Source organism: Bubalus kerabau, chromosome 9 (assembly GCF_029407905.1).
Source record: "Bubalus kerabau isolate K-KA32 ecotype Philippines breed swamp buffalo chromosome 9, PCC_UOA_SB_1v2, whole genome shotgun sequence".
Lineage (NCBI taxonomy): Eukaryota > Metazoa > Chordata > Mammalia > Artiodactyla > Bovidae > Bubalus > Bubalus kerabau.
Window position 1 is genome coordinate 82,611,704 of NC_073632.1, and position 25,520 is coordinate 82,637,223.

Consider the following 25,520-nt stretch of genomic DNA (forward strand, 5'->3'; position numbering starts at 1 on the left):
AAAAATGTCCCTAATGTATCAAAGTGTGTGTTAGTCACTGAGTTGTGAAATGTCCCTAGTGCATCTAAGTGTGTGTTAGTCACTGAGTCATGTCCAACTCTTTGTGACCTTGTGGACTGTAGCCTGCCAAGAATTCCTCTGTCCATGGGATTCTCCAAGCAAGAATACTGGAGTGGGTTGCCATTTCCTTCTCCAGGGGATTTCCTGACCCAGGGATAGAAACCGGGTCTCCTATATTGCAGGCGGATTCTTTACCATTTGAGCCACCAGGGAAACCCAATGCATCAATAATCACTTAAAAAAAAAAAAAGATATGAAGTACTTCCATGTAGATATTACTAGCAACCCAGTTTGTTTTTTGATAAACACAGTTTCTTTTTGTCTTGCCTAACTTAGGGCCATCAAGATTTCAGGGGGCTCTTATATAGAAATAAACAACATCTCAGAAGGATGGATGAGTTGATAAGGACACTCAAGGCACCCCAAAACCTCATCTCTAAAACCTTTTACCTTACACATCAGTGTTCTAAGCCCTCATTTTAAAACTCATGTACACTTCAGACAGGCTACTGAGGAAGGATTACAATGCCAAATGAGACTTGGCAAACTTCCTAAAATACCACAAACACACCATTTTGCCTTTTTATCATAAGGCAAAATAGCTACTCTTCCATTGTTAAAGGTACTAAAATTTTGGCTGTATTTAAAAAAAAAAAAAAGGCTGTTCCAAATACATGCAATAGTGCAGAAAGGAATCAGCCTCATAATAAAAATCTCTTCTCCCTCTCAAATTTTTTTCTTGCTGGAGATAGTATTACCTGGGCTCCATAGGCACAGAGGAAGAGACTCACCCTGAACCCCTGAAACAAGAGGCACCCATGTCTCCCTAAAGCACAAAGCCAGGCTGCATCCAGTTCAGTATAAAAAGACTTTGTCCTTGCTTTCTGTTTACAAACCAAAAGAGGGTGGTTTACATAACCAAAGCTGTTTGCTTTAAAAATAACTGCAATACTGAAAATTGTTCCATGAATTGTTTTCAGGTAGGTACATCAGTAACAGAAAACCATGTGCTCTAGACAAGAAAAACCCATCATACACCTCAGAGCAGTGTGAACTCAACTTCACAGGTGTCCAAGAGCCATACACTGAGTCCTATTTCTGAACCAGCAGCCAGATTTAGAATAGCCCCTTTCTCTTTCTTCCTGACATTCTATGCTCCTCCTCTTCCAAAACCTTCTTGAATGACTCCTTAATCGCCTTCACAATGACATGAGGTTCTAATCATGTGTATGGTTTAGACTTGTGTTGTACAAATTGGTGGATGATGGGGACTCTTTTTTTTCCCCTCCATGCTCAGGGTAGCAGGCAAATGTAAATAAACAAGGTAACATTCTCAAAGCCGACTACTTCAGATACAGTTGGACTACCAAGAAATTCAATTAGAAATGCCAAACTAGTGTTCTTTCCCATGAGGCTTCATTGGATTATAAGACTACGACATTTGTCCTCTCATAGGTCTCCTTAGCTCCATCTCCCTTTTCTCTATTTTCATGCTTTCTTTCTGCTGCTGCTGCTGCGTCGCTTCAGTCGTGTCCGACTCTGTGCGACCCAACAGACGGCAGCCCACCAGGCTTCCCCATCCCTGGGATTCTCCAGGCAAGAACACTGGAGTGGGTTGCCATTTCCTTCTCCAATGCACGAAAGTGAAAAGTGAAAGTGAAGTCGCTCAGTCGTGTCCAACTCTAGCGACTCCATGGACTGCAGCCTACCAGGCTCCTCCGTCCATGGGATTTTCCAGGCAAAAGTACTGGAGTGGGGTGCCATTGCCTTCTCCGGCTTTCTTTCTATTGTACAGCTATTTCTTCAACTTGTATTTTACTTTCTGATTCTCAGCCTGGGGCTTAACACAAAGTCTCTGGACAAGGCATGCAGATGTATCTTGCTATATACCAACAAGAGCATCTTCACAGAGATGGTAGATGGTAGGAAGCCACTGTTGCAAGATAAATTAATGGGTTTGTTCTAGTGTTAAGCATATTATATAATAATGTCATTTTCAATATTAATTTTTTTCACTGAAGAATGATACAAATTTTAAGAAAGGATGGCAAAAAGCGTATTTGTTCAATTAGCACAGTATCTACTGTATATATAAACACAATCTGAAGTCATCTAAACCCAGGACCCCCTGAAGGAAGTAACATTTTAAGATTTACTAAGTTCAAGATATAAAAGTCTAAATTGCAAGGTGAAGGAGATAGTGTTTTCTTAGGGAAAATGTCTCTGCATGTGTGCATATCTCACTTTCTCAAAGACACACACTCACATACACAATCAGAATTGGCCTTGTAAATGGAGCCTCTGTAATTTAAGAAAGTCTCATAAAATTCAATAGGAAACTGACAAATAAGACAGCTTACTGATATTTTCTCTTTCATGTCTGTACTTTGAAGAAACCCAAACTTTCTAATGGAAGTAAGCAGAAGGCAAGCTGTATATGCTTCCTCTATTTTCCTTGTAGCGAAAGTCCCTTAGTCGTGTCTGACTCTTTACAACCCATGGAGTATACAGTCCATGGACTTCACCAGGCCGGAATACTAGAATGGGTAGTTGTTCCCTTCTCTAGATGATCTTCCCAACCCAGGGATTGAATCCAGGTCTCCCACATTGTAGGCGGATTCTTTACCATCTGAGCTACCAAAGAAGCCCAAGAATACTGGAGTGGGTAAGGCTATCCCTTCTCCAAAGGATCTTCCCAACCCAGGAATCAAACTGGGGTCTGCTGCATTGGAGGTGGATTCTTTACCAGCTGAGCTAAGACATTCAATGAAGTGATGGTGACTTCTTAAGGATATACAAGCCAGGCAAGTCCATCTTTGTGGTTTGAAAAGAATGGAAGTCCACCTTTCATGTAAAGTGGAATAATCCTAGAGCAATCATACTTTAAGAACATTTAGAACTATAATATGTTAATAAAAACACATTTGAATACCATACAAAGGAAACAAAAATAAGCCAAGATGGGCTGGCATGGCTGTCCGACTCAATTACAACACAATCCATGAATCTCACAGGCCAGTGTGTCACGATCTTCTGCTGCGAGGTTGTGTGCAACACTGTGACAGGTGAAGAGCACCCATGTGCTTTGATGGTGCTTCCCATACCTGGGACAAGCCAATGTCCCTGTGATCACAGCTGCTGTCAAGCCTGAATCAGCACTATATTTGAATCTCTTATTATGGAGACTTCACAATTAGAAAATTTGCTTAAGGGAGAGCTTTAGCATGCCAGGGTCCACATTGTCACAGTGATGCAGTACTAATCCTTAATAGTCATGACCACAGTAATTATAACGCTTCATGCCTTTGCTTGAAGACATGATCTACATGTTTGATGTGCATTAATTCATTTAATCCTCACTCTATGAAGCTGTTACCAATTTCTCTGTTTTAAAAAGGAAGAAACAGAGGAATGATCAAATAACTTATCAAATATCCCTCAGCTTATCGGGGTGGGGAGTAGAGCTGAGATTGCAACCCAGGCAGCCAGACCCCAGAGTCCTAGCATAAAGTAATTTGTTGTTGTTTAGTCACTAAATCATGTCCAATTCTTTTGCAACCCCATGGACTGCAGACCACCAGGCTCCTTTCTCCATGAGATTTTCCAGGCAAGAATACTAGAGTGGGTAGTTATTTCCTTCTCCAGGGGATCTTCTCAACCCAGGGATCGAACCTGTCTCTCATATATTGGCAGGCAGATTCTTTACCACTGAGCCACCTGGGAAGCCCCAGCACAAAGTAATAGTTTAGCATCATCCCTAAATAATTAGGCAGTCAATTCTGAGAGTAAGACTGTATGTCTCTCCATGTGCTCAGTTTCAGTATAATCTTGAAGAAAAACATCAACAAAAAAGATCCTCTTCTACAGGGATCATTGCCATTGTATCACCCCTACTGTCCTTTCTGTTTTGGCCTTGTATTTTACAGTTTAGCAGACACCAGCTGCAAGGAGCAGAAAAGGGGAGACCAGTTCTGCCAATGGAGTAGGCACCCACTCCAGTGCACCTGCCTGGAAAGTCCCATGGACGGAGGAGCCTGGTGGGCTGCAGTCCATGAGGTCACAAAGAGTCGGACACGGCTGAGCGACTTCACTTTCACGCATTGGAGAAGGAAATGGCAACCTACTTCAGTGTTCTTGCCTGGAGAATCCCAGGGACAGGGGAGCCTGGTGGGCTGCCGTCTATGGGGTCGCACAGAGTCGGACACGACTGAAGCGACTTAGCAGCAGCAGTTCGGCCAAAGGCAAGCCCTCTCGGAAAGGGCTTCCAATCACAATGGATGGCACCACAGAGCCTTGCAAGCACACACAACTGCAACTCAGAACTGTCTCTAGAGGTTCTGACACAACAAAATCAGAGACAGTCATGTGAGGTGAGGTTCAAAGCCATAGATGTGAATAATACTATTGAGAAAAATTGCAAAATGAAAAGAGCAGAGCTTTCCAGACCAAGCCTTTGGTAAAATATCATGGAATGAAGAGAAAGAAGAGGTGAAGGAAAGATCAGCCCAGAGGGCACTGGCATCAGGTCAGGTATGAGACGGAAGGGGAGAGCATCAAGGCTAAGGTCATCCTGGTGCCAGTTATTTACAGACAGAAGAAACAAGGGCTGGTCTCCAGCCAGGCACCTGGTGATTAGAGTTCACGGGTCACCATGAAGATCTCTGGGACAACTGTCTACAAAAAGAACCCTTTAGTTATCCACCCGAAACTGAACTTTATTTTGAGGAGGAGGAGGAGGAAGGCAGTGTAGCAACTGAGCAAAGTAGACAAAAAGAAAGCTAATTACCTAACATTGTGTCTACCTGAACATATTCAGATAATAAAGTGCATAAATATGTCCCAGAATATGTGTGTACATATACTTGGCTATTCAAGTGGACTCATACCCATATTTACTTCTCTTTCATTAGAAAGAAAATGACTGGGCTAAAATAAGAGAGTAAGCTCAATAGTTTGAGGGCAGTAGCTGTTACAATTTTCCAGGTGGTTTTCATAAGACACACTCAACACCTCCAAATTAAACCCAAGGTCAACTGGAAGAGCATTAAGTAGAAATGGATCTAAAGTAGTTACCAATCTTGATTGCACACTGGAACCACCTGGGGAATTTTTTTTAAATACTGCCACCTGCCTCCTACCCCTAGAGAGTCTCAGATAATTGCCTAGGGTGCAGCATGGGTACCGAGTATTTAAAAGGTCCCCAGGTGACAGCCAACTGAGACTACCCAAGGTGAGTGAGAACCAATGATCTGAACCAACGATGTTCCAGCACACGACCTCAATAATTGGTTCAACAACATGACCTTGTGGCAAGGACTGAGCTCTATTTAAATAAACCCAGCAGGGCTGTGGGGTGTACTACCTTAGAGCATCTACTGTGAAAATAAACCAACCCAGCAGGAATGACGGAAGCAGGCAACCAGGCCCTGTTTGGTATGTCTGCCGCACTAAAGAGGTCAGGAGCTTCTGGGAAACAGAGGCCTGCCTGGATTAAAACCTTGAAAAGGAGTCAGGTGTTTTCACTACAGCCGATTACTATGCACATTACTGTCCACCCAAACAGGCCTTGTGTTGGGTTGTAGGAACACTAAAAGAAAGGGGGTTCCTTCTAGAATTGCACCTTGGAATTTCAACTTTTCCTAAACTATAACAATGGTGTCAGGGATACAGGTTGTACACGTGGAAAGTTATGCCACAGTAAAAGATATTTCTGTGTACCACAAAGCCAGTTCTAAAAAGGAGACTTTTAGAGCATTAAAAAAGTCACAGTAGAAAGTAAGACATCCCAAATCTCAATACTCTAAACTGAAATATCACAGTTTTACTAAATACGCTTGCAAAGCCCAGTTCATAGATACCAAATGCATTTCACTCAGCTTCCTTTCTTCTTCGTTTTGCATACCTACATCCATCTGCAGCAACATGGAAGCAACTAGAGATGATCACACTAAGTGAGGTAAGTCAAAAAGAGACAAATAACATATGTGGAATTTACAATATGCCACAAATGAACCTATCTACAAAATAGAAATAGACTCACAGATAGTACAGACTTGTGGCTGCAAAGGGGCGGGGTGGGGGGGTGGTGGGAAGGATGAACTGGGAGTTTGGGGTCAGTAGATGCAAACTATTACATATAGAATGGAATGGATAGACAACAAGATCTACTATATGGCACAGGGAACTACATTCAATATTCTGGGATAAACCATAATGGGAAGTATAAAAAACAATTTATACATGTGTATAATTGAGTCACTTTGCTGTACAGTAGAAATTAGAACACTGTAAATCAACTATACATCATTAAAAATTTAAAAAACTGGTTTTTCTAGAAAAGAATAGGCCTGAACACCATACACATTTAGCTTATAGAACCTTAGACCATGCTCAGTGATTAAAGGTCCAAAGACATCAAGACTTTTGACAAAGCTCTACAAGTACACTTCAGTAACTGAGAACTGATACTGAGTTGGCCAATATAAATTCTGCCAACAAAGAAAACAAGTTATAGTAATACTTCCAACTTTCTTACTGAAAAAAAAAAAAAAAAGAAAGAAAAAAAAGTTCCAAATTCTGGAAAGCCATATTTCAAGGGATTGGAAGATAGACCCTAAGCAGGAGAACTTTGACTAGCATGGAATGTGCTGTATGACAACATTCCTGTTCATCATCAACTTCAGCATGGAAACTCCACAAGAAATAAATACTATGGAAAAAAAGAAGCCAATGACATTTGAGCCAAATAAATCCTCATTACACCCGGGGCTCTGGGAGCACCTCCACAGGTTTTCCTGGTTCAAGTGAACACCATTAGTATCCCGAAGGGCACCAATTTACTTTGAGGTGTACATTGCTTTACTCAAAGAACTTGGTGCAATGTCTAAAAACCAAAACTAAATGTAACAAGTATTGACAAGGATGCAGAGCAAGTAAGACTCATATACACTGCTTGTAGGAATGCAAGACTGCACAGCCACTACGGAGAAAAGTTCATCAGTTTCTTATAAACATGTAGTTACCTGTGAGTCAGCAATTCCACTCCCAGGTATTTCCCTTAGATAAATAAGGAAACCTTGTACCTAAGTGTTTGCAGCAACATTTATACCACCAAAGCCTGGAAATATCCAATGTTTCTGATACCCCCAACACATCTGAATCTCAAATGCATTATGTTAAGTGAAAAAAATTCAGACTCAGAAGTCTATGTGTAGGATGCCACTTTTATGACATTCTGGAAGAGGCAAAACTAGGATGGTGAGCAGATCAGTGGTTGCCAGGCCTTGAGGATAGGACAGCTGGATCACAGAGGAGCCACAAGAGGGAATTTTCTGGGGTGAGAGAACTCTTCTGGATCATTACGATAGAGGTAGTTACATGACTATACACTCGACAAAACTCAATGAATCACACACACCCCGCAAAACAATAAGCTGTGTGCATATTCAAAAGTTTTAATAAGAAAAATTTCAAGGATTTTACACTTTTTCTTTTCACCAGTGTATTTTATGGAGAGTCTTTTAAATTGGCTATCTTTACTTTTCAGCTGCTAGTCTATTAATCACATAATCTGCTACGTCCCCCACTATGAAATGCCCCAACTCTGGGGGTGGTCAGTGACTACCCAGTAACAGCGCCAAGTGCTCTTTTCTTTTCAGTGTCTGAATCCTTGACCGGCTCATCCCTCTCCCTTGGCTGGTTCAGCACTGCTCAGTTATGCTTCTCCTACTTTCTGGTTTTCCACCTCCTGTCCTTGAAGTATCGTCTCACCCCCTTTCAGTTTTCCTTGCAGAACCCTCCTCATTTTCAAGGCCTCCATTCCATTCCCCTTATGGAATGAATCTGCCCAGAGTCCCAACCTTCATTTTCTTCTTATTCCCACCCTTCCAGGTGTCCATTAAACATTTTACTTGCATCTCTCCCTTGCAGCTCAAACCTCTGTGTTTAAAGCAGAGGTTTGTCTAGTTCTCCCACCAAAACCTGGTCCTCCTCATGACTATATTCCTGCCGCCCTTAAACAAATGAACCCAACTCAAACTTGGAGTATAACCTTAAATGTCAATGTTTTACCTGCATCCTTGGACACATGCCTCTATAGAATCTTGAATTAAATCATTCTCTTCCCACTTTCACTGCCATGCCATACTGCCAGCCCAGCGCCTGCCCAGGAGGTTCCTTCAGGAACTTCAAAGCTGGTCTGTACATCACCGCATGCTTTCTTCTTAAGTCCCTCCCCTAGTCTACAACACTATTTCAAAATGAGGATCACGTGGGTAGAATACCAATTCCCCTCCTGATCGCCAGAGATTTGGCTGATCTGACTGACTACATGTATGTTCTCATAAACTCCCTCCTCCCCTTGCCCCTGATACCCTTCCCAAAGCAGCAAAATTCAATCAAGGGAATGGCTTTCCTTGATGAAGGGACCATAGACTTCCAAAATGCACAGCTGAGCACTTGTGCCAGACCTTGCTAATGAAGCTTTCAAGATCCACAGATAGAGAATTACCTAATTTATCGCACTTTATCAGATATGTTACCCTTAGGAGTCATCAACAGTTTCTCACTGCCTGCAGAAGCATGGACTAACCTCTGAGCTTGATCACTCAACAATACGGCCTCAACGTGCCTTCATTCCTAATCCGTCTTCTAGATTCTTTCACGCTGAACTTCACACGACTCAATAGGACCCAAATTTTGCTTTTTTCCACATCTGCACCTTTATTTTTCTCTCCTCCCTTCATTCAACTTTATATGCCATTTACCTATTTTAAAAGTTTAAGTTAATTACTATACCCAGTACATCCTCCCTGATGAAAGGCCACAGCTTAGAAGTAATTCTTTCTTCACTGAACTCCTCATAACCCTGTAATTATTTGCTTGTGGGTTTTGTTTTTCTTTTGTAATCTAAGGATCATGTCTTTATCAACCTTTCAGTCACCATTATATTTTTGAGAAGGTACATATTTCTTGCTTAAATTATTCTAAACCTTAATATTTTCAATTCATATTAATAGACTTGAGTTTAAAAAAAATAGCCCCAGGGACTTCCCTGGTGGCTCAATGGATAAGAATCCACCTGCCAATGCAGGGGACATGAGTTCGATCCCTGGTCCAGGAAGATCCCACATGCCACGGAGCAACTAAACTTGTGTGCCACGACTACTGAAGCCTGCATGTTCTAGGGTCCACAAGTCACAACTACTGAAGCCCATGCAGCCTAGAGCCTGTGCTCCACAACAAGAAAAGCCACCTCAGTGAGAAGCCTGTGGCACCACAACTAGAGAGTGGCCTACATGCCAACAGTGAAGACTCAATACAGCCAAAAAACCCTTTCAAATGATTATTTTTCATGCCCCAGGAGATGAAGATGTTAGAATTCTTTTTTTACAGCACATGCCAATGTAAATTAGTGATTCACACACATGCCTAACTAACGCATCAATTAAATGCAGGCTCCTGAGCCTACAGGCCTAGTCTAATAATACTTCCCTTCTGCTTAGCAAGATGTATAACTATATTAACTAAAATATAACAGGGGAAAAGTTATCTATTCACCCGAATGAGGCATTACTAGCTCTAGGATGTGAATTTCAAAATGGATGAGTTTAATGCCATCTGAACCCCACCTAACAATTTTTATTTGCAGACCCTGAAATGTAAGATCTTAAATACCACTTTATAATTTGGAAAAAACACAGTGAAGAGTCATGAACAAGATCACACAAAAGGTCAATGTTTGTCCACAGCGCTGCCTGCTAAAGAGAGAAAAAGCCCAATTCCAGGTTCTAAGTGATTTCCCCCAAAGGACTGTCAACAGATTTCACAGGTCATCGGTATTAACTTATCCCCAGCGTATGAAAGTGTGCTCTCACGGATTAGTCAAGAGCAGCTCTAGATTTGGTTTTAATTCAATAGGCTTTTTCTAAGGAAGTTATTAAATTGACAAATTAGCTCTGCACACTCACTTTCACAGTTCTTGAGCACTAGTATAAAATTAAATACACAAAGCCTGGGCAGAGGCAATTTCGTGGATTTCAATCTGTTACACAAAATAACCTGAATAGACTTGACATCCTCTAGTGGTGAAACTGAAAACTTGTTTCCAAGTCAATTATTTTGCTCAGTTCTTGCCTACGTTTGGTTATGGCAACACAAGTGGAAAGAATGGTTCGTTTTAAAGAAAAAATTAAAAATTCATCATAAAGAATGTGACTTGACTACTTTTGAGTAGAAAATAAATATATGCTGACAGAAATACAGTTCTGAATGCTGAAAGATATGATTTTTATATTCTACTTTTCAATATTCTTTAAAAAGTCGCATTTTATGGATGGTATACTGCCAGTTTCAACCCATCTTTGATACACACACACACATATATAATAATGAACACATTACAGGTGTTACTTTTATAATCACCTGAGATTCCAATCTAAATTGCCCTAAAGTTGGACCACAGTCTTTTCAGGGACAGAAAAACTAAGACATTTAAGAATGGGCTCTACCTCCTAATAACCTAATGTGCTGTACGTGCTTAGTCACTCAGTCACGTCCAAATCTTTGCGACCCGATGGACTGTAGCCTGCCAGGCTCCTCTGTCCGTGGAATTCTTCAGGCAAGAATTCTGGAGTGGATTGCCATGCCCTCCTCCAGAGGATCTTCCCAACCCAGGAATCAAACCCAGGTCTCCTGCATTGCAGGTGGATTCCTCACCATCGGAGCCACCAGGGAAGCCCAATAACCTAATAACCTGATCTAAAAGGGAATAAAATGAATCCTTCAACAAATGTTGCCATTTAAGGTGGCAGTGTTCTCCTCTTGATGGTAATAAAAGACAGAAATCCCCACCCCATCCCCCAAAACCCACCTCAATATAATCCTGTAATTATAAAAAAAAACAAACTTGCAGCATTTGTATGTTAATATTAAATCCATCCACAAGAAGAAAAGTACTACACTGAAGTCTGATATTCAGGTATAGGTCACATATTTTAAATATATGAAAAACTTCCTAAGTTGTTACAATCCTCAAACAACTGCCACCCAGATTTAAATATATTTTTTTCACCTTTCTTCTTTCTTTGGCACCTGATCACAAAGGTATTCTGACCATGAAAAGCCATAACAGTAATCCAGGGGTAGAAAAATAGGAAAAAGATGTGAGCCAGAAATAAGCTTTAGTTAAACTATGGTGGTTTAGTCACTAAGTCATGTCCAACTCTTGTGATCCCATGAACCATAGGCTGTCAGGCTCCTCTGTCCATGGGATTCTCCAGGCAAGAATATTGGAGTGGGTAGCCATTTCCTTCTCTGGGGGGATCTTCCCAGCCCAGGGATCAAACCCTGGTCTCCTGCATTGCAGGCAGATTCTTTATCAACTGCTGCTGCCAAGTCGCTTCAGTCGTGTCCGACTCTGTGCAACCCCATAGACGGCAGCCCACCAGGCTCCCCTGTCCCTGGGATTCTCCAGGCAAGAATACTGGAGTGGGTTGCCATTTCCTTCTCCATCTTTACCAACTAAACCTCAGTTATTCAAAAGACTATATATAAAACTTGTCCTTTGGAAACTGAAGTTTCCAGGCAGAGATGTGGAAGAATTATTTTCTATGAAGGAGATGGTAGCCAGTTAAATTGCCCTTTTCATAAAGAAAATATTTCACTGACAGCCACATGGTTGATTTGTATGTTAATTGTTAGAAGCATGACCAGTTCCTTACTAAACATGCCTGAGCACTGAATAAAACTAGTTTGTAATTCACTAACATCTGAAAATCTTGTTCATGTGCAAATTCTAGGAAATGCTTATTTATTATTTTTAGCATAAAACTTGTGTATTAACTCACTGGAACAATTTTGCTTCAGAAGCAGTTTTTTTGTTGTTGTTGCTGTTGTTTTTTTCCTTTGTCCGGATTAGGCACCAAACCGTTTATATTCTTAATGAGGATACTGCCCTCCTGCTGCACTAACCCTCGAACCCAGTTTATCAAGTTCCCTAAAGCATTTACAAAGGCACGTCCTCTTAGCCACCCCTTCCCCACCCCAAACCAAAATAATGACCTGCCAATCTTTCAAACACAGTAAGACAAAATAAACCACCCTTCAGGAAGTAGCGTGACTTCAAAGTAAACAAGTTCAAGATTCCTTGTCTTAATCTCAGGTATTAAGTCTTCAGACTTTAGGTGCCCCAACTCTACGTAGCTGAAAAGATCCATCATTTGCAAATACGGTTACAGCTTTCCCGGACCTTTCGCATTAATAGAAGCGTACCTTCTAAGTCAATACCTCTCTTTTGAGGGCGGAGGGAGTCTCACATTTAGGTGACAATTGTTTCCGATTATGTGTAAGCAGAAAACTCAACTTAATTGGGGAGCCTGCAATTGGCACGGCTTTTTTAAAATAAGAATCTGCCTCACCGCCCCCAAGTGTAGGAAGGTACCAGAAACAGTTTACTGGCCAAGAATAGAAGAGGGGACTAGAAAAGAGAGGTGGATCTGCAAGAAGAAATGATCTCGAGAGGGGGGCGGAAATCGAGGGGGGCGGGGGAGACTTAATGCTCTCAGGGATGTGAGCTCCTGCCCCCGACCGCGGCTTGGAAGTGGAGGGAGAGGGGTTCCTCTGTACAACGCTCGGAGGGGCCGAGACGACGTTCCCACCTATGGTTGGGGCACTGACGGAAAACATGAACTCTTGAGGATCCTTTCAAGTTAGCAAATCTCTGAGACCCCCACCAGCACCCGCAGGCCTCCACCATCCCGAAAGCAGCCCCCTGCTTCCCAACCCCCCGATCTCAGTCTTCTCGTGACCAACGTTGTAACTGCGGACCCCAGGACAATCGCTCCGGAGCGCTGGGCTGCGTCCACCGCGTCGGGCGACCCCGGCACCCGGTGCGCCAGTTAAAGCGAGGTTTGCGCAGAAAAGGATAATCCTGCGAGCCGCACCTGGACAAGGATTTTCCGGCTGGTGGTTTGGTTGAGGGAACAGGATTTCCCCATTCAACCGAATTAGACCCTGACTGGCAGGTGGGAGAGGAGGACCGGCGTCTCCCCATTTCCTCCTCCCGCCCGCGCTCCCTGGCGCGCTTCCACCTGTTGGGGGAAGTCGAGCTGGAGCGCGAGAGGGGCGGCCCTGGCTGCGGCCGGGCGCCAGCGAACTTGGGCGCCGGGGCCGCGCGATTGACGCGCGGCGGCGGAGGGCGGAGGGCCAGCGCGTTCCGAGCCGGCCGTTCCGGGCCGCGGCCGGGCGGGGGAGGGGAGCGCCGGCCCCACGCGAGCCCCGCAGCCCCGCTGGCCGCCCTCCCGCCCGCGCCCGCCGACCCCCACCTGCCCCCGCAGCTCAGTCACCTGTTTCGCTCTGCGCGACGCCATCGCCGCCCGTGTGGCTGTCGCCGCCCGCTCCCAGGTCCGCCATGGTGCTCCGATGACGCGCCCGGAGAGCCGCTCCGCCCTCTTCCTCGGCTTAGCTCCCGCCGGCCCCCCGCCTCCCGGCCCGCGGCCCAGACAGGTGAGCGCCGTCAGGGAAGGGCGGAGGAAGGAGGGAGCGAGCGCTCCCGAGCCCGCGGCGGCCTGCACCCGGCGCGCCCCCTCGTGGGCAGGTACGGCGTGGCAGCCGCTCCGGCTGACGGCTGGGTTTCCGCAACCAGAGCAGTGGGCGGAGTCAGGCAACCTGGGCTGCGAGCTTCTGGTCCCGGCTGCCCGGCTCCTCGAGGTCTGCAGGGGGTTCGGGGACGCTTGGTGGCGCTAGGAACTGGGACGCTCTGAGGATCCGTCGAAATGAGGCGAGAGCCTCCGGAAGGCTCTATCCCTCTCTGAGCTCCGAGGCAGCCTTATCAATGTTAGACTCGCCAGGGCTGGGGTTCATGGTGACAGCCTCCGAAGACTATGATGCCACGTGGAAAGCCGGACTACACGGGCTGGATTCGACTCAGGGGCCCAGTCTTCATCTGCGTTTTAGCACTAAACTGCCGACGACCTGTCTTTTCACCAGGCTTCTGTATCTGATGTTCCCTAGGGAACACAACTTTGTGCCCAATGATGTAGCTTTTCTTATTCTTGACTTCCGATTAGCAGCTTACCTTGTGACTCGTGGCTGGCTCCGGAAGACCAGGGGAAAAAGCAGTAGGCAACAATTTCTTTCTTTTTTAAGAAACAGATTATTAGCTGCAGAGACATCAATTTCTGCTCGCAAATAAACGTTAAGCAACAAATGCTGGGGGGAGGGGGGGGAAGTAACCTGTATAAATGGAAACATAAAGGAACAAAATGGAGCAGAGATCAGTTCTACCTGGTTACACAGAGATGCAGTCCCACAGCCTTGGTTGGCTGAACACAAGTCACAAGCTCCCAACAGTTTAAAATCCTCTCAAGGACTTCAGCAGAATCTAGCGGAGCCCAAGCGTGTCTGAGAACAGTGTTGGATTTCTTGGTAGGGTGACAACTCGCACCATCCTTGCATGCACATCCTGCCACTCTGAGCCCAGGAATGGACTGGTTTTATTTGGTTTACTGGGTCATTCATTGGCTGATTAGGTAGAGGTTTTCATTAAGGGACACGTGCTGCGGTTTGTAGTTATGGATTTTCCCTCGGTGCCATTTCTCTAGTAGACTAGGCAAACTGATCATTTGGCAGTGTGACCTTCCTAAATCACATTCAGATCACTCTTAGCGCCCTTCTAATCAATGAAAATTAAGCATCAGGTGGTGGTTTTAGACCTCAGCTTGGGTCCAACCAAAGGTATTTTTTAATAAATTAAGTCATCAGGGTCTAACACACTTTCCTTTGAACATCAGAAAGACTCTGAATTCTCTGAAAGAAAAAAAAAATCAAGAATCCTCCTTAGGAAAAGGAGGCCGTTTGTTTTCAATCTTCTGCTATACTATTTACTTAAGTGAACCAATGAGTTCTTTCTTTGACTTCCTCCCCTCCCCAAAGTGAAGACTTATTGGTGTGTTTATTTGTATGTGTGTTTGGTTTTTATTTCTGTCTGTGCTCATTCCTTCTCCCATTCTTTTGATAACTTAGGTTTCAGTTTGTCACAAGTTACACAAAAATAAATGCAACAAGAAACACACCAAAATTCTGCACTTAGGCCCTGTACAGACTCTGTATTCCAGACCCTATGCAGTGTTTGTAACAGAGTGGACTGTTGGGTGACTGCAGGAAGGATGACATCTGTTAAATGTCACCCCACCACATTGTATTTCATGTTGTACTTTACTGAGAACACAGAAGCCATCTGTCCTGAGTGCCCATATCCAACTCAAAACCATGCCGAATCATCCTGACTCCCTTTTCCAGGGGAGGAGCTGGATGTCCTCAGGCCACTCACTCCCCCTCCTGCCTCCTCTGAAACCTCATCTCTCCCTTATCCCTACTCCCCAAACGCCTCCCCACTCAAGGGGCTCTGCCCCAACAAATACATTCAGGGCTCTCTGATTCTGAAAATTTCATCCTTTGACTTCCCACCCTGCCAAATCTCGTCATACATTTTGTTCACCAAAGGGGATGAATATGTGGACTTTGTGCCGCCATCAGCTTATTATCTTTGTTTAACTGGCTGTGGTCTTTCTTATCTGTCTGTAAAAGCTTTCTTGGTCACAAAATCAAATTCCATTATTTTGATCTGTATTCCCCTAGACTTTCTGCAGCACTCAAGCCTGACTGTTTTCCTCATGGCTTACCCTACTGGCCTGATGTTTCTCACTCCTCTGTGATCAATTCTTTTGTCTGTTTTGTGGACTTAAATTCTTCCTCCTTCTCAACTTATCCCCAAACCTGCCTCCTCCCCAAATCTTAGGCCATAACCTTTCTATCTCTATTCTATTTCTGACAGCCCTCATCTACTGTTATCTTCATCCAAATGACTCCTAAATCGAGAATCTATACCCTGACTTCAGTCCTGACTTCCACCAATACATCCTCAATGGTCTCTGGACACTCTAGCATGTTCTCTTTTCATGCACATTCTAGCAGGATGCCCTGACATTAATTCAACAGGTCCCCAGACCAGCACCCCCGCCCCAAACTTGCCTATTTTTGAATTCTCCTACTCATGTAGGTTCAACATCTTCATCACTGCCCAAATCAGGGTTCCAAAATTTTGTCAATTCATTGTTTTAATTCCACCCTCTCACTTCGTATCACTCTGTAGCTTCCACTAGACCCTCATTCACATCTTAAAGTTTCTGAACTGCTCTGTCCAATTTCCATTCCCTCTAATTTACCCAACACAACTTTACCAAGACACACACACACCTTACTCAGAAAACTTAGATTCCCCATTTCTACATAACTAAATACTAACTTCACTTCCCTCCCTGACCATCCCCCAATTACATCCTGAGCTCTCCTATCCCATTTCCACTTTTCAACTGTATAATTCATATTTCCAGCCAAGTAAGAGTTAAAATGAGTTAAAATTTGTGTATGCTTTAGTGCAATATGAAAGTTGTTCACTTTCTCTAGAACACCTTGAAAATCTCTTTCTGCCTTTGTTCTTGGAGCTGTTTGCCAGAATGACTTCTCCAGTCCTAAGTAATTTAATACTTCCTTTCTTCCAAGGCCCAGGTTGAGGTCCACCAACTCAGTGAGACTTATTCCACCTGCCCTGGGTCTCTTGGCAATCTGGTCCTCTGAACTTCTCCACGGTCTTCTGTACTTGTAACTTGTCCAGCCTTTAACATAGACCAGATGTAGTTTGTTACTGCACATCTGCCTCTTCAATCTGATACGAATGACTTGGTGGCAGGGGCTTTGTCTTCTCTTTCTCTGTAGGTGTCCATAAAGTCTGGAGCCATCAATTATTTGATCTGTTGACAGGCTGCAGATGTCCTCAATGACACACGTGCCTGCATTCTGAACCTGATGGGCTTCGTGTCTATCTCTCCTGCTGCTACAGCACCTCACACACAGTAGGCCTTCGAGTGGGTTCACAGTTAATTCCTCTTTGCCAAACTGTGTCATGTGATAGCTTGGGAATGAAAGAAACACAATATGCAATAACAGAACTAGGAGAAAGAGGTCAAACTGTGGTTTAAAAGAAACATTGGATCTATTTTTGAGTCTGCCCTTGGCACCCATGTGAATCTATTTTGCTACAAAAATTTTTCTAGGCTCAGCTCTGGACCTTCACTTTGCTGTAAAGCCTCTCTTGACCCTCTCTGGCAGTTCGATGCAACTATAGCGCTTACTGCATGTACTGCTGTTTCTATTGTTAAATTATCTGTTGTTGTTTAGTTGCTAAGTCATGTCTGACTGATTCTTTTGCAACCCCATGACTGTAACCCGCCAGGCTCCTCTATCCAAGGGATTTACCATGCAAAAATACAGGAGCAGGTTGCCATTTCCTTCTCCAGGGGGTCTTCCCAACCCAGGAATTGAACCTGCATCTCCTGCACTGAAGGCAGATTCTTTACCACTGAGCCACCAAGGAAGCCTTAAATTATCTGTAGAGCTTTGTAAAAAGACCTCTGGGCCCTACCCCAAACCAGTAACAACAGTTTCTCTGAGATGGTGGTATCAATATATATTTTTAAGTGTCCAGATCATGTTAACATGAAGCTGGGTTGAGAATCACTGGCCTTGATCGATGCCAAAGGCCTTTCAGTGCAAAACTTTCATGGAAATTGAGCTATAATGGAATTGCCTTATTTTGTGACTAAGGCCCAGAATTCTGAAAAAACCTCAAGGATGCTAGTCTAGGAATATATTATGAACCATATATAGGTATAGAGAAACATTTGCCCATAGGTACAGGGTAGGAAATGGTAACCCACTCCAGTATTCTATTCTTTCTGGGATAATCCCATGGACAGAGGAGCCTGTGGCCTGCAGTTTATGGGGTCACAAAAGAGTTGGACACGGCTGAGCTACTGAGCACTACTACTACATAGGGTAGGAGGGAGATCCCAAGAGGAGATTACATCATTAAAGAGGTGGCTCAAGATAGGTAGCTTGATGTGTGTGTGTATGTGTATATATATATATGGTTTTAAAAGAAGCACTTAACCATTACAGGTGGGGATATGAACTGTGGCTTGATAAACAAGTTCTCCTGTCTTTAAGTGTGAGTGAAATGATTTATGATTTCATTTATACCTCACCTCCTTCGAGATTTCTCCATAGGACACAGGACTGTTCTCAGGATTGGGATGGAAGAAAAAAATGCAGCTGTGTTGTTGCAAGTATCAAATAGGAACATACTGGTGAGAACTTTTGCATAGTCTAATGCAATATGTAAAACATATACTGTATGCTGATTTTCACATAAAAATAAAGATGACTACCTGTTTTATTAAAGACTGTTCTATACGGATCAAATCATGATACAAGATCAGCTCTGTTATTTCTATATTGCATAATAAACAAGTTCCTCTGTATTTAAGAAAGTTGTTTATGTCATTCATCCATCTAGGAGCTTCAGACTTCATCCTATTCATGTGGGCAGTCATAAAATATAATATATATCCAGCTTAATATAAAAACATTCACCTCAAATATGAGAACTAAAATTAAGGAGACAGAAAATGCAGTGTTCCCCAGTGGGGTGCTATTTGCAGACCCCTTGAGATCCACAGTAGTCAGTCATCCAAGGTAACTTGGGGTCTTGAGAAAAAGCCACTGAGTTTCTTTTATTCTGTTTTCCATGTCCTCTCTCTCTTACCACTCAGGAGCCCCAAGGAATGATGTGGACATCAAGTTGCTATTTGAATACTTGAAGAGAAGACAGATTCTATTTAATGTGAGAGCTGAAAGAACAGTTAGAATTTCGACACAGTAATTATCTAGATTGCCAAAACAAAATACAAATGCTTTAGAATTTATCAAAACAGTATTTTGAGAGTCTTTTTTACTTTGTAGAGTAAATATGACACAAGGGATAGCTTTAGAACAAGCTAACATTACTAGGATTCAGGCAGGTGCAACTGGTACAGTCCAGTAGTACATAAATGACTCCAACGAATGTACTCTAGACCAGAAACTTAAGTTACAAAATAGAGTTAATATTACAATTAATACAGGTAAGTAAAAACCACTGCTCTCAGATTCTGCACACTTAAAAAAAAAAACAACCCATAAACTTTACACAATAATCCAAATCACACACTTCTACTCAGATGATCAGGGTGTAATACAAACACACATAAGCCTAAAAAGTTATGGTCACATTTTGGTTTTGTTCCAGTGATGCACAATCACATGAAATGTTCTATCTGTTTCGTGTGAAATAAACATTTGGCTGAGTTATTATAGCTGCTGAATTAAAAATATTTTCATAAAAATGTTCAGACCAAAATAATCCCAAACATCACAGTGTTTGGGATTATTTTGAGAGTCTTTATAAAGAGTCCTCATGAATCATAGAAACAGAAACAGTTAGGAAATTTCAGTGTATTTCATCTATTCTTTTTTTAACACGAGTAAACAAATACTGGATTTAAAGTGCAGCTTCTTTCTCCTGTCCCTTTGATTCTCCCTCTCCTAGAAGAAGATCAGGTCTATATTCATTTTTAGAGTCTCCACAGGAAGTTGGAAACAAACTGAGTGACAGTCAAGCCTGTTTGTCTCGGAAGTCAGTGATGGCTTTCCACAGTGTGCACAGCATCCCGCCCCTGTGTAAAGACACAAGAACACAGTGAAGAGATGGCTTCACTTGAAAACAGCGCCCTTGCAATATGAAAGTGACTTCTTAGTTTTCAGCAGCTCTGATCAGAACATGAAGATCCCAAAGGTTTGTCAGTCCTGATGTATTCTTTTTGTATATATTTTCTCCTCACCCCTCCACATGCCTTTCATTCTCCACTCCCACAGACAACCAGAGCCCAAAGCATCATTTTAGATTTTCAGCACTTTTGAAATGTGTCTTTCTAGAGGTGGATAGGAGTAATAGTTATATCTATTATATATAGATGTGCTTGGCCTGACGGAGACAACAAATTTTTGTAAGAAACTGTGTTTAGATTATACCATGTTATTTGGATGGCAAATCAGCACCTCATCATGGTATTTTTAATAAGTGTGATATGATCATGAACCAAATTAGAGCATTTGGTTTAAAATATCAGCTTTAAGATATCTGCATGGTCTTAATCTGATATGTTATCAAGAAATTCTTCTGGCTGATTTGCATTTCCTAATATGGACATATTGGTTATTAGTGCTCCCAATAATAGCCTGGTCCAAGCAACTCAGGTTACTCAGAGCAGCTGAGAACTCAAGTACTCTACCCAAGACCGGACAGCTAGTTAGAGCTAGTTAGCAATCAGCTGGGAAGGGCCCCAGGCTTCTTGATCTCAGCCCAGTGCTCTTTCCATCATGATAAGACTGAACAGAAAGAAAAGTGGTACCTTAGTCTCAGGCATTTTAAATCATCACGTGTAACATAGTAGAGAACATCCATTAATGAATAATCCTCAGCCAAAAACTGTGGAGAAAGTAAAATACACACAAAAGTAAGATGTCTTATGCACTTCCATAAGTAGCAAACTATCCATAATGTAAACATTGGCAATAATGAAAAATAAATCTAAAAGGAAATTCAGTAAAGACATAATCTTTTGGAATTATTAGAAAAAAGTCCCCCCATTACAAAATAATTACAAAGAATTACATCCATACGACTTCTAGGAGCAGAAAGATGACAAGGAACACAGTACTTCTGATTGGTCTTCTGATGAATAGATAAAACTTGCTTGTAATTACATCTGCTGCTTATAAGATAATGTTTGTATTTAAAAGGTTTAGTGCTTTTTAGCTTAATTTTTTCCCAGTGGGTAAAATGTGTTGTTTACACTTAATTTCGGAAAACTTTCCGATACTTACTACAAAATCAGAATCCTCAATTTAAGTGAAGCTTTTAATTTTAAATCTTTCAAAAAGGTCAGTGATTTAGTGTGTCATCAATGACTACTCCTTAATTTTTATTTGAGTCTAAGTTAGAGGGGGAAATATTTTGGAAAATTTGATTGGATAAATTTTTCCCAAAGGTGAGAAAATCCTTTTAATTTTTGTAATTTGCTTGAAGATTTCTAAGGAGACTCTTAAATTTTATTAAGTGATCTAATAAATTATCACGCCAAGAGAAATTCATCTTTTTTCTTAGTCATTTAAAAAATTTAAATATAAAACTGAAATCAACATAATACTGTATTAAAATAAGTAATATATTTCCTATTTATATAAACTATTTATTATTTCTATAAAATAATAAAAATATAGCCTCTTACTGCACATATATGTGATCTTACAACATAAAGAAATATATTCATGCTAACTACAAAAGTTCCCTATATAATATAGTTTGTATAGAAAGTGTTTGTTTCTGATATAAGTTCACTAACTAGTCTATTTTATTAAGTAGCAATAAATAGCTGCTGCCCAGTGGAGTCTAAGAATGTCACATGAGAATTTAAGAGTTAAAAAACGAGAGAAAGAATGAGAAGCAGAAGAACTTTTTCCTTTTAGTTCTTGTCTTGATTTTTCCTATTCTTCTTTATTTTCAATTAAACAGCATAAAAATCCTTATGGGTTCTGGACCACAGAGCTTTTGTCTGCCTCACTGTCTCTGTCCTCCACTCCGAATGATTTTCCCTCTTTGTCTTTCCCCCATCCCAGAACAGACATACAGTTTATTCCTAAGTCTTCCTTTAGACTCCAGCTCGCCAATCATCTTTTCAAAGAACCTTCCCCAACTTCTCCCTCCCTCTGTCTCCTAATACCTGATAACCTTGCCTTTACAGACTTGACCAGGACATAATTATATTTGTACATGTGGAATTCTTTGATTATCGTCTGCCTACCCTAGTCTGTGAGCCTCAGGAAGGCAGGGCTGGGTTAGTTTCTCACCAGTGTCTCACCTGTGCTGGCACATAGTAGTCACTCAGCATTAGGAAACAAATGAAAAAATATTTGTCTCATAGAATGTTTTCTTTACCAGACTTATAGTGTCTTCATCAGCTCCGTTCTCTCTCAGCCAGTCAGTAAGTTCCGAATCTTCGGTGTTTGTGCCAGGAGAACTGGAGTGACACCCAGGCAACCCAGGAACATCTAGAACAGAATTGGGGTGGGGGATAAGGAGGGACATTCTTAGCTTCAGAGGTCATTTGATAGTCAACATTTACTGATACTTTAGCAGACTTTTCTCCATCACAGTATAATTAATAGAAACCATTGAGATTGGCAGTCTACAAGATAATATAAATCCAACTCTTTAAGGCTGCTTAATATACTAGTCAGTGGAGAGTCACTAACAATAATTAATGATACTTCCACCTTGTGGTTTCATATCAATTTTATAGCCTCTTAGAATAAAATGATGCATCAAAATTGTACTGTATGTTTTTCAGGCAACAAAGATGAGCATAATTAGCAGAGAACCATAGAATAATCTCTTTTTCCACTAGTTGCAGTAATATGGAAGGACCATATATCTGAACAAAAAATAACGATTTTTCTTTTCCTCTAAATGGGCTAAATAAGATTGCCTAAAGATTATCTTTCATCCCCAATTTCTCAAAGAATAGATTTCTTTAAAGTTCCAATCTATGACTTAGAAAAAAAAAAAAACCTGAGATATAATTGACAAAAATTTTATTAAAGTATATTCAACTTATGACTTGCTATTGCTTTATCTTTATTCTACTTAAGCCTTGTCAAATTATAAAACACTAGAATACATAGAATACAATTGCAAAATGACAAAAATAGTATTATATTATTCTAGTAATTTCACTGTGAAATCCTTAAAAAGAAATAAACACAAAAAAGCGGAGATCCCTATTTACCTCAATAATATATAATCTCAGGAAAAGATAATTATGAATCATTTTTACTGTACTTGTAAGAAATAATGGTTGGCTACAATTAAGAATTGGAAATTTTTGTACAGCAATCTCTGCTTGTAGTTGTGGTACAAGTGACAGATGCTGAATAAGCCATGATATAAAGTTTGCCTGTTGGCTTTCTAGTTTTCTGTGGCAGTTTGGTTGAACAGTATTACTTTAAAATTTTCTGCTATTCACCTATTGGTTGGGACTTAAGCTTCAGGTGTTTAATTTCTTGGTCTTTCTCTTCAATAGCTTGATGAAGGAGTGCTTGTAATTCTTTCTCTTTCTGAACCAATTCTTCCAGTAATCTGCAGAAGGAAATTATATTGGTTGGCAGGATAATGAAGTGGGAGCAGCCACAGAATGACCTTCTAGACAAGGGTTCTCAAGCTATAATGAACACAGACATCCTGGGGTTTTATTGAAATGCAGATTCTGATCCAGCAGCTGGCTGGGGAGCAGGGGTGGGTAGGGAGCTCTGAGTCTCTGCATATGTAATAAGCTCCCAGATCCACAGACATCCAAGTTGAGAAGCAAAGCTCTAGAAAGTGTGCTTCCAGACAAGAATTTAAAACTTGCACCCCTAACTGGCTGACAGACTCTTCAGAGATGTTGTTCTGTTTCCTTTTATGACCATAATGGCAAACAAATTAATATATGGTGTTTACCTGCATAGCCCCTCATCAAAAAAGTTGGTCAACACGGGTAATACAATAGGCAATGAATGCAAAGAAGAAAGGTACTCACTTTCTTTTAAACTATGAAAATTTGAGAAGTAACTCTTTCCTGGTGGTTCAGACAGTAAAGAATCCACCTGCAATGCAGGAGACCCGGGTTTGATCCCTGGGTCAGGAAGATTCCCTGGAGAAGGGAATGGCAACCCACTCCAGTATTCTTGCCTGGAGAATTCCATGGATGGAGGAGCCTGGTGGGTTACGGTCCATGCGGTCGCAAAGCATTGGATATGACTGAGCGACTAACACTTTCACTTCACAACTATAGGGGAGGTCACCAACAGTACCTGGCACATAATCAGTCCTCACTATGTTAATGAAGATTGCTTGGGTTGTTGTGTTTGTTACTGTTATTTTTCTGCCTTCTAAGGGGAGCAATGAACTGAGTAAAACCATAGCTGTGTTCCTGGTACATTCAGTTCCCCATTGGTATCTGATACATGCTCCAAAGAAATAAGAAGTATTATGTTACATGGTTCTTACCCATGAAAGGTTCATGGCACAACTGACAGCCAAGTGGTAAGCCATTCACCATTCCCATTACTGGGAAAATATTCCAAGTTGTGAAGAGAGATGTTCTGAGTTTTTAGAAAACTATCTTTGAGTAACTTGAATTCAGAATTGTAATACTTTAAGATAGATGGGGAAACAATGGAAACAGTGACAGACTTTTATTTTCTTGGGCTCCAAAAATCTCTGCAGATAGTATTTGCAGCCATGAAATTAAAAGATGCGCTCCTTGGAAGAAAAGCTATGACAAATTTAGACAGTGTATTAAAAAGCAGAGACATTACTTTGCTGACAAAGTGAAAGTGAAGTTCATCAGTCGCGTCCGACTCTGTGACCCCATGGACTGTAGTACTCCACCCTCCACCCCCACCCCCCCGCCACCCCCCAGCTCCTCTGTCCATGGGATTTTCCAGGCAAGAATACTGCAGTGGGTTGCCATTTCCTTCTCCAGGAGATCTTCCTGACCCAGGGATTGAACTCGGGTCTCCTGCATTGCAGGCAGACTCTTTACCGTCTGAGCCACCAAAAGAATCCACATAGCCAAAGCTATGGTTTTTCCAGTAGTCATGTATGGATGTGAGAGTTGGACCATAAAGAAGACTGAGCACCAAAGAATTGATGCTTTTGAACTGTGGTGACTCTTGAGCATCCCTTGGACTGCATGGAAATCAAATCAGTCCATCCTAAAGGAAATCAACCCTGAATATTTATTGGAAGGACTGATACTGAAGCTGAAACTCCAATACTTTGACCACCTGATGCAAAGAGCTGACTCATTTGAAAATACCCTGATGCTGGGAATAATTGAAGGCAGGAGGAAAAGGGGATGATAGAGGATAAGATGGTTGGATGGCATCACTGACTCAACGGACAGGAGTTTGAGCAAACTCCAGGAGATGGTGAAGGACAGGGAAGCCTGGCGTGCTGCAGTCCATGGTGTTGCAAAGAGTAGGACATGACTGAGTGACAGAACAACAAATATAATTATGTATAAGATCATCAAGGTATACTGTCTCATGGCTCTTAACAAGCTCTATTTGTTTTACTTTCTGAGTACTGATAGATTTAACTCAGGACCAGATTCCATTCCAAAAGCTTGCTTCTGCTTCAGTTGACATGGTCTGAAGGCAGCACAGTCCAACTGGAGACAGCCCTGGGATTGTATCCTGGTTCAGCCATAAGCTTTCTGTGTTAACCTTGACAAATGACTGAATGCCTCTGGGCTTCAGTTTTCTCATTTGTGAAAAGAAGAGTAGAACTTTCTGAGAGGATTACTGTAATCATTGATGAGAATCCACATAGGTAGAATGCCAAACACAGTGTCTGGCCTTTAAGAAGGGCTGTCTATTCTGTGCTACAGCCTCAGGCACTGGACAAGAGGCCTCCCAGGGTT

At 41.9% G+C, this 25,520-nt stretch overlaps 2 protein-coding genes across 7 annotated transcripts in view; both read right to left on the reverse strand.

The window, feature by feature from the left end:
* Positions 1-13,659, reverse strand: part of MAP7 (microtubule associated protein 7) — a 178,553-nt gene extending 164,894 nt beyond the window's left edge. For 2 of the 5 annotated variants that reach the window (XM_055535724.1, XM_055535720.1), the window contains exon 1: positions 13,404-13,655. In XM_055535724.1, the coding sequence (XP_055391699.1) occupies positions 13,404-13,470 (67 nt within the window). In that variant the 5' untranslated portion in view covers positions 13,471-13,655. Of the gene's footprint in view, positions 1-13,403 lie in introns of all 5 variants that reach the window. The other 3 variants (XM_055535723.1, XM_055535722.1, XM_055535725.1) reach the window with 3 other exon arrangements.
* A 5,392-nt stretch (positions 13,660-19,051) lies between these two features.
* MAP3K5 (mitogen-activated protein kinase kinase kinase 5) overlaps positions 19,052-25,520 on the reverse strand; it is a 227,165-nt gene continuing 220,696 nt past the window's right edge. For both annotated transcript variants that reach the window (XM_055535729.1, XM_055535728.1), the window contains exons 27-30: positions 23,079-23,191; positions 21,992-22,104; positions 20,406-20,482; positions 19,052-19,670 (exon numbers count right to left, since the gene is read on the reverse strand). In XM_055535729.1, the coding sequence (XP_055391704.1) occupies positions 19,610-19,670; positions 20,406-20,482; positions 21,992-22,104; positions 23,079-23,191 (364 nt within the window). In that variant the 3' untranslated portion in view covers positions 19,052-19,609. The remainder of the gene's footprint in view (positions 19,671-20,405; positions 20,483-21,991; positions 22,105-23,078; positions 23,192-25,520) is intronic.